General features: G+C 35.6%; 1 protein-coding gene across 3 annotated transcripts in view; it reads right to left on the reverse strand.

Annotated features, from left to right (window-relative positions):
* Positions 1-13,476, reverse strand: part of nmdyn-D7 (nucleoside diphosphate kinase homolog 7) — a 273,428-nt gene that overhangs the window by 156,897 nt on the left and 103,055 nt on the right. For all 3 annotated transcript variants that reach the window (XM_090413940.1, XM_090413941.1, XM_090413939.1), the window contains one exon: positions 11,551-11,699. In XM_090413940.1, coding sequence (XP_090270066.1) covers positions 11,551-11,699 — 149 coding nt within the window. The remainder of the gene's footprint in view (positions 1-11,550; positions 11,700-13,476) is intronic.

Here is a 13,476-nt window from a genome sequence, read left to right on the forward strand (position 1 = left end):
TATGGTGCTTGGATTCTGGTATGGTAAGAGGTGATTTCCCTTGGTCATCAATACAGGAGTCTGAGGATATGAGTAAAGCCAGGAAGTCAGCTTTATCTTTGGGTAAAGTAACATTGGTGCCATCAAGATGAGACTGAGGTGGAAGTGAAGGAGAGCAGAAGTTGCATCCAATGACCTTAGCAAGTGACCAGAAGGTATGGTTTCCATTTGGCCAGGAGGCAAGATTTTTGCTGATGGCCTTTATGAAATTGGATTTGGATCTACTCATGACTGATTTGCATATGTTGCATTCTTTGGTGTAGGCAGAGTATGAAGCGGGCCACTTGAGGTAAGCTAAATTTTTTTCTTCAATTGCTTTTAGTACACTTTTGATTGAACCAAGGCTTGAAAAGCAGATGAAAATTATGCCTCGAATTGAGAATGAACATCTTCATGCAGTGAGAATAATTTCAGTAACTTGTTCACAACAGGTGTTAAGGCAGATGAGTGGAAATAAAAGACAGACCATGGAAAGGAGGTCATCCCAGTTGACTCCTTTGTAGTGCCAGAGAATGTGACACTGGGAGTGGTTAAGGGATGGGCATTTTATGAGAGAGGAGATCTGTACAAGATTGCGGTCAGAGTTGCTGAGAGGAAAGGTAACTTCTACAGTGTGTCTGGAAGGAGAACTGGTCAAAAGAGATCCAGAGTATTTGGAGAATGAAGTGGGTTATCAGGAATTCGAGTAGGTAGATGTGTTTTGCGTTAAGTCATTACTTACGGCAAAGACCCATTTCTCATTCAGCTTGGTCATTGGTGGAATAGGGAAGCCAGATAAAGTTGTGAATGTTCGGGTCATCCAGAAAGATGACCTCGCTATTTGGATAGCTGGATTGTAGATGGTCAAGTGCAAAGAGGTCAGAATGTTTATATGTGTTTGGAGATTGGTAAATGCAACAAATGAATGTCACTAAATGGAGCAAGAAAACCTTGAGCCACAGAATGTCAAAAGCAGAAGATTCTAAATTAACGGAACTGAAATATGGTAGGGATATGTAGCCTTTTTTACTATTTCTATATCCCTACCATATATCAGCACCATTTCACCAAAATTGACCAAAGTTCTTAAAAAATACATCACCGGACTTCTTTCACTCCTCTTCTGAAACTCCATTCCTTGCTAAGTAGGTCCAAACAAATACATGATAACCTGAAATATCCCGGCATTTACTGAATTTGGTACAACTGCAATAAACCTTATTTTGGCTAGATGGAAAAATCCATCAAATTACGTCTTGAAGAACATAAAAGAGATGTCACATATAGCAGAACAAGAGCTAGTGCTCTTGTTCTGACACTAATGAGGAAAACCTCATTCATCCAGTATTATGGAACAAATCGGAAAACATCTTTTACTACTATGATAAACTAGAAAGAAGAATTGTGGAATCCAAAGAAATCGTCCTCAACCAAATACATCTTAACAACAACAACCTCAGTTATCATCTCTCAGGCTGCCATTCAACTTCACCGTTCAAGAGATGTTGATTGTATGCACACACCCAACAATGAGATATGCAGAAGAGTTTCAATTGTCAATACGCTAACGCTTAAGTGTATAGATATTTTACTCTTTCACAATTTTTGTTGGTTGTTCCCTCTTATTGTGCATCCAAAGAAGTCTTCTATGAAGATGACAGTATTAATTAAACAGTATTTTTTACTTTTTATCTCTCGGCTTTCAGTCATTTAATCTTTTTAAAAAAATAAGTCTCTCAACCAAGTAAATATGTTATGCCATATATATGTTTATATAAATTCTCATTCATTTAGTACCCAGTGGATATCTATTAACAGGGCTTACCACAGAACGGTCAGTGAGTTTAAAGAGTGGTATGATAGACTTTGTGTTTCTCAGGGGGGGGACCTCCCCTCAGTGAGTCTTGACAGACTTTATGTCTTAGGAAGGACCTCCCTCGATGAGTCTTTTGACTCCTTGGAGGCCTGAATAATAATAATAATAATAATAATAATAATAATAATAATGAACCTGAGGATTGAACATTAAAGTAGAAACTCCAGTCAGCTGTCTGCATTCCTTAAAGACAAAGTGGAAAAGGCCTTCCTGTCATCAGGATTTGACCCTTAAGCAACCCCCGTAACTACATATATCAGTGTTTGTGTGTGTGTGTACACACACACACACGTCCACATATATATACATACACACATACCATAGGAAAATTCATCAGTGTGTTAACCTCCCAACCAGCTGAGGTGGATTAAATAGCCAGACCATTCTAGCTTTTTTCGTGGATCAAATCTTCATCGGCATTCTACTTTTATCATGCCATTACCTCCCTCTGCTGTTAATCCCTTTACGGCTATTTTAGACCCATTAGTGGATTAACTGTTGGTGAGCAACCTTTGTCATCTGTCTTTATGTGTATCATGTTACTTGAAATTTCCTTTACTGTCCTAAGATATTTGACCTTTTTTTTTTCTGCCTCAAAATTGATTTACTCTGTCTCTTTCCAAAAATTGAAACGAATTTCATGTGTTCGAAAATAATCAATCCTAAAATGACCGTCGATCAGCCTTTGTAATGAATCTATTTATTAATAGTAAATTTGCTGTATTTTAATCTTCAGATCGGTGCAAAGAAACAGTTGCACTGATTGTTCTTTCACTTTACCTACAATATAGAAACAATTTTTTTTGCAAATTTCCAAATGTTTTTTTTTTTTTTTTTTTTTTTTAATGAACAACAAATTATGTTAAATTGCACTACTCGGCTTCTGATTGTGGGTCTTTTTAGTATCAAAAATTTATATCCAATGATATTTTAGCAGAGACTCTTTGCCTTCATCTATTTTTTTTTTTTTTTGTAGAATGCATATTACGATAATGTTTGGTGCGTAACCACCATATATATGTTGAAAATTCCGTATATGAAAGATATCATATACGGAATGATTCAAATTTTATGCTCACTTTGAAGATTTTCTAATTCCCCCCACACTTATCCTCTCCTGGAACTCAATTACATAAGTAGTCTAAATTTCTACAGGTTTGAAAGCTTTTCCCAACAGTATTCAAAATCTGTTACTCTGTTTTACCGATTTGATCAAAGCTTCTAATTCTGTACTATTTCTTTGCAATCTAAAATCAGCTGTTCTACTGTCTCATCATCATCATCAAATTCCTGCCATGTACCCTCAAGGGGTGTACAGGATATAATAGTACCACATGAAAAAATTACATCATTACTAACTTCCTACCTACAATTTTCCTCCAAATCAGTCTGTTACTTGTCAAGACTCCAACATTATCAGATCTTATATTGCTATCGTCTAAGGCACTTTGTACCGTATCAATCCACCTATATCTTGGTCTTCCTCTAGGTCGTTTTCCTGCCAACCTGGCAGAAAACACTTGTTTTGCTAATCTTTCCTCTCCCATTCTATTTAAGTGACCATACCACCTGAGATTAGCTCTGTTAACGCATTCCTGGATGATGACAATGTCAAGTTCTTTCCTTAATATCCTTGTTTTTAATATGATTCATCTATTCATGCCTCTAATCTTTCTAAGGACTCTCATATCTGTGGTCTCTAGTCTTTGGTCAAGTGTTTTACTTCTAACCCAGCTCTCAGATCCATAAGTTAAAACTGGTTTGAACACTGTCTCGTATACAGCTAATTTAGTGTTCTGACTAATTTCTCTCTTATTCCATATGAATCTATTCAACTGACTTCCAACCATACCAGCTTTGCTGATTCTGTTGTCTATTTCTTTATTTAATTTACCATCTTCACTAAAAATCGTGCCTAAGTAGCTGAAATGTTTTACTTGTTCCACAGGTTCTCCATTCACAACACAGCTGACATTTTCGATGATTCTGCCTATTTTCATTGTCTTTGTCTTTTTATTGCTGACCATCATACCATATCTATTACAACAGTTATTCAATTTAGTCAGAGAATCTTGCAGACTTGTAGCAAATTTATTTAGAAGTATAACATCATCTGCATAAAGGAAAGAGCTGACATTAACATCTCCAATTTTGATATCATGTTTAATACCACTTTCCTTCATAATGAGATCCATAGAGATAATAAATAACAGAGGGGATAATGTACATCCTTGTCTCACACAAGATTTAATATTAAACCATCTTCCTGTACTTCCTTCAATTCTAACTGCTGACTTACAACTCAAATAAAGACTAAGCATTGCTTGATATAATGCCCCATTGACACCATATAACTGTAGTGTATTGAATAGCTTCTCTCTTGGCACCTTGTCATATGCCTTTTCCAAATTGACAAAACTCAAATAGAGCTCTTTGTTATATTCCCATGATTTCTCCACTATTTCTCGTAAAGTGAAGATCTGATCCTGACAGCCTCAATTTGGCCTGAATCCAGCTTGTTCTTCACCCAGCTTTTCTTCAACAATTCTTCTCAATCGTTTCTTAAGTATACTTGCATAGATCTTGCCAGAACACTTAGTAGGGAAATACCTCTGTAATTCTCACATTCAGTTTTATTTCCCATTTTATATATGGGTACAATGAGAGCTCTACTCCAATCATTGGAAATTTGTCCCTCTGTCCAGGCTTTCTGAACAATGCAGTGCAGCCACTGCAAGACTTTTATACCACCATACCTCAGCATTTCTGGTCGAATATCATCTATTCCTGCTGCCTTTCCACATTTTAAGCCTTTGATGGCTTTTTCTACTTCAAGTATGGATATGTATTCCTGACTGCATGCCTGGTCAGTGTTTTTTACCACTGTGCTGTCATCACTGCTTGTTTCATTTAGCAGTGTTTTAAAGTAATAACTCCATACTTCAAGGATATCTTTTTCTTCCGTTTTCATGTTACCTTTATCATATCTAACTCCTTTTACAGCACTCTTTCCTCCATTCCTAAGCTTCTTCAACAACCTCCAGAATATTTTGCCATCTTCTTGATATTTATTTTCTATATTCCTGCCAAAGTCCTTCCATGACTTTTGTTTAGCTAGTTTTACACAGTCTTTAGCTTTTTCACATTTTCTCTGTATTCTCTAAGAGCACAAGCTGACTTATTTGTCAGGAACTTTTGATATGCTTTCTTCTTTTCCTTCACTGCCTGTTTAACTTCCTGTATCCACCATGGAGTTCTAATTTTTCTATCCTTGCAGACAACTTCACCACATGCCTCTCTAGCTGAATAAATCAGGGCTTTCTTCAAGGCTTGCCACTGAATCTCCAAGGTTTGATTCCTGTTCTCAAACTCTTTCATTTTCTTTTCAATAATCTTTCTGTATTTTAGTCTACAGTTCACATCTGAGAGCTGCTCAACTTTTATTCGCTTTAAAATTTTCTTACATGTTATTCTTTTCAATATGAAATTCAATTTTATCTTGCTCAAGATTAAATAGTGATCACTTCCAATTACAAATCCTCTGTACACTCTGGTGTCCTGCACCAGGGAGAAAACATCACTATCAACAATAACATAGTCAATGAGACTTTTCTTATTCCTAGCCTCTTCTCTCCATGTGAATTTGTGCACATTTTTATGTTGGAACATGATATTAGTAATTACCAGTCCATGTCCTGAGCAGAAATCCAATAGATATTTGCCATTATTATTAGCTTTGCTCTTTTCTCCAAATTTTTCCAAAATATTTTTGTATGTCTCACAATCATTTCCTACTCTGCTATTTAGATCCCCAACAAGAACCAACTTTTCCTTTTTTGTTGTGTCAGTTGCTTTTTCTAAAGCATCAAAAAATTCCTCCACTTCTACCTTAGTAGAACCTTCTGTGGGACCCCCCCTAGGCACAAATAAGTCTCATTGTCCAGTTCCCCATTCTCATATTTGCCCACATTACTCTACTTGAGACTGACTGCCATTCAAGAAGATTAGCCTCGTATTTTGTGCTGAATACTATGGCTACTCCTTCTTTTCCTTGATTGTCATTGCCTGAATATAACATTTTGTATTTATTGCTCAGAAAGATCTCACCAGTTTTTGTCTTTTTTGTTTCAGTCACCCCTATTATGTCAATCTGGTACTTATCTAATTCCTCAGCTAGCTCCATTTCTTTGCCATTCAGGCTTCTTATGTTGATAGTACCGATCTTTAACTCTGGTGATGTTGAGTTGGGGTGTGTTTTCAGATTTGTTCCAGTAGCTGACTTTTTGCTGTTCGCCCTGGTTCCCTGGCAAAAACAACGTGGGCTTTGTTCTACTGTCTGCTGAAATTATTTGAAATTTTAGAAATACTATGCTATATTTTTGCCATGTAAAACTTTATATGCATACCACACAAAAAAAAAGTTCAGTAATAATATTTTTGTTTCTTTTTCCTAAAAAAAATTAAATATTACTACTTCTACTGGTTGCTATATCTGAAATAATCTACATCTTAAAAATACTTGATAATCATCCTCTTACTGGAGGAAAAGCTAAACGCTTAGGATACTCTCACTGCTATTGAAAAAGAAAAGAGAGAACACTTTGCCAGAAGTCACATTAAAGTGCCTCAAGCTAAGGAGCAGGCTACACAGTGGTACTTCTGGAATTTGCTAAGGCTTTTGACAGGATACCCCATAGAACACTGTTACGCAAATTGGAGCAGATGGGAATGGATATTAAATTGGTGATATGGATAGAATGGCTCAGGGAGAGATACCATAAAGTGGTGTATGGAGGAGCTGAGTCCAGAATGAGGCAGGTGACCAGTGGTGCTTCAGGGCTCTGTGCTTGGGCCAATGTTGTTTAATTTGTATATAAATGATATAGGAAATGGCTTAAAGGGAGATATTCAGTTGTTTGCTGATGATGCAAAGTTGTGTAGCGCAATAAAAAATCAAGCTCATGTTGAAAGTTTGCAGGATGATTTAAATAAGCTGGTAAAATGGGCAAAAGATAATAGATGTTAGTTCAATGTGGAAAAGTGTAAAGTCATGCATTTTGGGATTAAAAGATTACCAGCTGTGTACTACATTGATGGAAAGGTACTAAAGAGATTGATGAAGCTAGGGACTTAGGGTTATTGGTAGATAGGTAGATGAAGTTCAGAGGACACACTGCTAAGGTGTCTAAGATTGCACATAGGATTACTTGGTTGTTGAGGAACACACTGACATCCAGAGATAAAGAGGTTATTATTCCCCTTTATAATGCATTGATACTTCCACATTTGGATTACTGTGCTCAGGTCTGGTCACCTGGATTCCTTGGAGATGAGGAGGCTGTGGAGAGGGTTCAGAGAAGAGTGACCAAGTTGGTGAGTGATATAAAAAATGCCCCCTACATTGATAGATTGAGAGCTCTTGTGGATTGCAGAGATTGGCTGATAGGCAAAGAAGAGGGGATACGATAGAAACATTTAAATTACTGAAAGGTTTTTATAGGATTGATGCAGGGGAAATGTTTCAGCTGTGTGATAGTGATGGAAGAACAAGAGGTCATCTCTGGAAATTAAAGAGTGTGGCTAACAAAGGTGTCAGAACAAGGTTTTTTGCCTGGAGGGTGGTGAACGAGTGGAATTCATTGCGTGACTTAGTTGTGACCTCTTCGTCTGTAAATGAATTCAAGAAGAGATATGACAGATATTGTTTTGCTAGTTTGGGTCTCCCGCGATGAGTCTACTGACTCCATGGAGATACCCGTAATAATAATAATAGTGCAGAGTACATCAAGAATGTCTTGTTTTATTTTTAATTGTTGATTAGAAGACATCCTAACACAGAAATACTGACATTTCTTTTACATGCTGATACATTATTTATGCCAAAATAATTTCTTAAGTTTCACTTTTATTTTCGAAAAATTATAAATTATTTGATACAATTATCTTGAAAAGGAGGATTTGAATTATTCTAAAAGAAAAGTTGAGCATATACGTAACATAATCTTCTTTTTTTTTGGGAAGGGGGGAGATAGACCTAATTCAGTCTGCAGATATTTCAGAGAATTTATTTTATAAATTGTTCGCAAGACAATTGTTACAAATGTAAATCACTTGGAGAACATGCCCATCCATTTTAGTATAAAATAGTAGAAAGGTTTAGCTACTTCAACAATGCCACGTATCTAAACTAGAAGAAAATGTCGCTATATCCTGATCTCTTACATAAATAATTTTTTCTGACATGATTTCTCTATTAGTTATAATGTAATCAATTTACAGATTTTTGCCCTCTTGTATTCTCCCATGTTATATGCAGTGATTTCTTCTTTGTACTACAAGAAAAAAAATCTGATTAAGTGCAGCCCCTATTACCCAATATCACATAATTTCCTGATTTATAATAATCAGGAAATGATATGTATATTTTCTGATTTATAATTTGCTAATTTATGATAATCACCACCTAGTTTCTGTATCAAAAAATGAAAGTTATGTGGAAAAATTACTAGAGAAAATTAACGAATTAAATAAACACTGCATGTATGTTTCATAATAGTTTTCGGGTGTGTGATAGTGATGCAGCAGGGGGGGGGTTAAACTATCAAAGTTGAAATAAAGTTCAATTCTATTTGCAAAAATATGGAAATGAAATTTCACTTTTGATGTATATACATATTTTGAATAATAGAATATAAGAAAAAGTATCACTTACTTTAAAATTGGAGCATAATATCTGAACCAGCAAAAAATATATACATATCAATTTAAATCATAAACATTAATTTCATTTGGTAATAACCAATTATACATGGAAACCAAGCAGGTGAAAGTGCAAAGACCAGTAGATTACGATATAAAGAAAAAATTTAGTGATTTGATTAAAGAATTTCATGTTATTCTCTAAAAATAGAATTTAGGATAAATACTCTTTTTAGAGAATTTATCCTAAAGAGAGAGTTTCTCTGTTTGTGTTTCCTTTGAGAACCATACTCTTTGTCTTGCTAGGATTGAGTTGAAGTCCTCTGTTATTACTGATCTTGTTAACTTTGTCAAGAATTAGTCCTAGTTCTTCCATGTCATTACAAAGGAGTACTCTATCATCAGCATATCTCAGATTACTGATCAATCTACCTCCTATCCTAATTCCTGTCCTGAGCTCATCCAATGCTTCACGCATGATGTCCTCCAAATATATACTAAACAAGTGAGGAGAAAGTAAATATCCTTGCCTAACTCCTTTTCCAAGTTGAAGCCAGTCAATCAATCCAACACCTGTTCTTACCATGGCTTCTTGCTCCCTATACAAGTTGATTATCAACCTGATAGTGTGTTGAGGAAAACCAATTATTTTCATTACTTCCCACAGTTTCACATACTCAACACAGTCAAAAGCTTTAGAGTAGTCTAAGAAACACATTACCAGAGGGAGTCTGCATTCTTTATATTTTTCTATGATCTGTCTAAGGCAAAGGATCTGATCTCTGGGGCCCTTACCTTTCCTAAAACCTGCTTGTGCCTCGGGCATCTTTGCCTCAACTTTGGTCTGAATCCTATTTAGCATGATCTTCAATAAAATTTTGCTTGCATGAGATATTAAACTAAGTTCTATAATTCTTGCACACCTTCATATCACCTTTCTTATGTAGTGGTATGAAAACCGACTTCTTCCGGTCTCTAGGCTATGATCCTGTCTCCCATGAAATATGATTTTGAACAAAAATAAAAATAGCATAATCTGGAATGTCGGAAGCCAGGTTTCTTTTAAATAGTATTTCAAATAATTATCGTGAATTAATTTCTTCAAGAACAAAGAAAATGTTTTGTTGAGTAAGCGATTAGAAAAAATTAGCACAAACAAATTTTAAATGAAATTGGTTACTCCAAGGAAGGCAATATTTAAATGAAGAAACTATGCAAGGATCTTTATTTTGTCCAGGCATTAAAATTGTATTGTACAATAAAAAGAGAAAACAAAAATAAAAATAAAATCTATATTTTTAGTCTATCCAATATAACTAAGATCCAGTTACCCAGCATAGAACAAGGAACTACATTTCTTGTTATATGCTGGTAAGCAGGTATTATGCAAATTTCTTTGTTATTTTGTAAAGCTTACATGTTAGATCCTGAATGAATAACTTGTCAAGAAGTTCTCCATTCAATATCTAACACTATCATGATAATTCCTTGGGAATTCCAAATAACAGTGGCCATCATCTTTCCAGCTGACAAAACGGTCTTCGCTTTTTTCAGTGCTCTTTCACTGTTTTGACTGTTGCTTGGACCCAAGTGTGTAGTGGTGGATTCAAGTTTCATCTACAATCACAAATCAATGCAAAAAATCCTGCAAATTGCGATTAAACATTGCCAAACACTGAGTTGAAATGTCTTTTCACATGCATTTTTGATCGACAGTCAACAATCACAGCACCCATCGCACACACAGCTTTTTTTCACATGCAATTTTTTGTCCAGGATATTATACACCCATTCATTTGAGATGCTTACAATCTCAGCAATCCCATGCACTTTCACTCAGTGGTCTTCCATAATGATACCATGGATTTTGTCAATCATTTCCTTCTTAGTACCTCAGTCAGGCGTCTGGAGCATGCTTCATCTTCGATGGACTTACAACCATGTTTAAACTCATTTATCCAGAAATAAATAGTCTTTAATGCTGATGCAGAGTCCCCATGAACTGCATCTAACTCAGCTTTGATCTGGGCGGCCATCCACTTCTTCAAATAAAAGTGTTTTATCACTGCTTGAAACTCGTTTTTCTCCATTTTTATGAAAAATGCAAACAAGGTCATTTTAAATGTTTGCCAAACGAGAACTACACGTCGCACATGGCTAAAATTTTGCCAGCAGTCATGAAAATGATGATATGTGCCGACACTTGTATGAATGAACAAATTGTTTTGCCATCTATTGGAAATTTACCAAACTTTTCAAACAACCCTTGTACAGCAATAATTTATCCATTCTATCATCTATCATTCTATCATTTCCACTTCCATAAAAAATAATAAATAAATAAATAAAAAACTAAGAAATACAATAACTGATAACCATATACACAATCCTTTATTGAAGGTGATGATGTTTTGGCAGTGAAGAATGACTGATGACCACAACACTTTCTTTGAAATGATGTTCAAATTTGCAGGGATGACCATGCAAGAATTTGGCATTATCCCAGAAGATCCTGTATTATTAGTAACTGCATGTTCAGTAAGGCCAGATTTGTGATGTTTTTTTGCATTCATTATACAGGTATTCATGAACGCACTTGGTGACAGACTGGCCAGTTTGACTGATGTAAATTAACTTGCAATTACATGGAATAGAAGAGATTCTGGGTAGCAGCAGCAAAGGTTGTACTCAATCCTTAAAAGTTGGCAACAAAGAACTGATTTGATTAATAGCAGCATCTCAAAAAAAGAAAAAAAATCTCAATTTTTGCTGATGATGTCTCTGTGACTGAGATGAAATATAGGAACTATTAACCCTCTGTCTAATTATTTCACTGTGCAGTTTTCATTCCATTAAGCCTAAAGATGAATTCATATCATTATGCTTTTTTGTTGTCAACAACAATATTTTTTGTAGATCAATTAATTAAGAATTAGAAGTGTTACAAAGTTACATACCAAGTTCAGCTTCTAATAGTTCTAAATGTGTTTCTTCATCACTGATCTGCAAAGTATTACCAAGAAGTCTTTGCCAAATACTAAAGGCTTGTGGTCCTCTTAATTCTAGAATTACAACTGGTCCTGGAGTTAAAGCACGAATCAAAGTGCTTTAAAAAAGTAATTCACAGAATTATTAAACAACATACATAAATGTTTCTTACAGAAACATTTCTTTTTATGTCTTATTAGTTCTATATTGATTAAATGTTTGCTTTATATGAAAACTGAATAGGAATTAATGTTCTTAATTCCTATTCAGTTTATGAATTTATATATATATATATATATATTCAATACAATTTACTCTTGCTATAGACAATACTATTATAGCAAGTTCACTCACTATAACGACAATAGAGAGAATGGGAAGATGGGTATCAGATTACTGAGGAGTATGATAGACTGAAAAGAGAATGAAAGAATGAGGATAGGAAGGATAAGAAGTGACGTGGAGTGCTGCTGATGATGATGGCATGGAAATGAATTATGTCCACTAAAGGTTGAGATATGAAGAGAAAATGTGGCAGTGGCTTTGAAGCAGTATAGTGTGAGGTGGAGGTTGGCAGAATAAGATATTTGGTTTGGTGGTACTACTTGTGTGCTGTAACTATCTGTGTATTACTCAGGCAGGCCCGTTCCGTAGCAGGGTGCAATGAACCTGGGCAGCACAATTTAGGGTGGTATAATCGAACACATTCATAAAAAATAGGGAATAAATAATACACTGAATTGTCAGTAGGAAATGAATAAAAATAAGTTTTTTTTCTTTATTTTAATATACATTTCTCTTAATGTGCAGTATAATAAAATGATTCGTAATGTGTTATTGTACTTCAGGATCTTTTAATTGTTAATGGAAGGGGTGGCACAAAAATTTTACACCCAGGTGGCGCAAACCCACAGAACGGCCTTGTACCCAGGTATGATAATGATGAGTTCAGGCAGAAAGCAAAGATCGTGACTGGCATGTTAGTAGAAATGTGTGAACAGAAAGGTGTGCAGTTTGTGAATGTATGGGATGAGTTGGAGGGAGGAATGTAACTACATAAGAGTGATGGACTGCATTTGAATGATTTGGGAACGAGTCATCAGGAAAGCCTGCTGCTGGAAGAAGGTATAATGAGTGATGGAAACAAGATATCAGAGATGCTGTAAATAAGCTGGGGATGAGAGAAGTATGAGAGATGAGAATGTGAGAACAGGAATGCAATTTGGACGGAGAAACTGAGTGAAACAGTGTCAGGTCTATGGAATGTCAGATATGAGAAGAGATTGTGGGAATGCAACTCACAAAACCTTGTAGCTAGAAGGAGAGGGGATATACATGAGACATATAAGTTGGTAAGGGGTTGTTACCAGATTAATGTGGAGATTTTTCATAGGAGAGAGAGAGAAAAGGGTAGAACAAGAAAGCTGTATAAGGAAGGTGTGAGCAGAGGAGTGAGAAGAAGGTTCTTTGTATGGAGAATGAATTGTTAGTGGAATGCATTGTTTGAAATTATGGTGAGTGCAGAAACTCTGAATGGGTTTAAGGTTTGATCTTTTTTGCATGAGATAATGTGGACTTTCCATGATGAGTCCTTTGACTCCATGGAGGTCAGATTCTTAAGGGAATGTTCCAAGGAATTGGCAGTAGCACTGGCATGCCTGTTTAATAAGTCTTACAATAGCACAGATTCCAAGAGAGTGGAAAGAAGGAAAAATTGTTCCACTGCATAGAGGTGGTGATAAGGCTGTATCTACAAATTATATGCCAATCTGTATAAATTGAGCTGTGGTGAAGGTACTGGAGAGATTGGTGAGATGCAGTAATGGATTGATGACAGCAGGGTTCTCTATGGTTATCCACATGGATTTGTTAAAGGGAGATCATGTTTTACTACT

Source organism: Typopeltis vanoorti, chromosome 24 (assembly GCF_054136105.1).
Source record: "Typopeltis vanoorti isolate ZY-2024b chromosome 24, IOZ_Tvanoo_1.0, whole genome shotgun sequence".
NCBI lineage: Eukaryota > Metazoa > Arthropoda > Arachnida > Uropygi > Thelyphonidae > Typopeltis > Typopeltis vanoorti.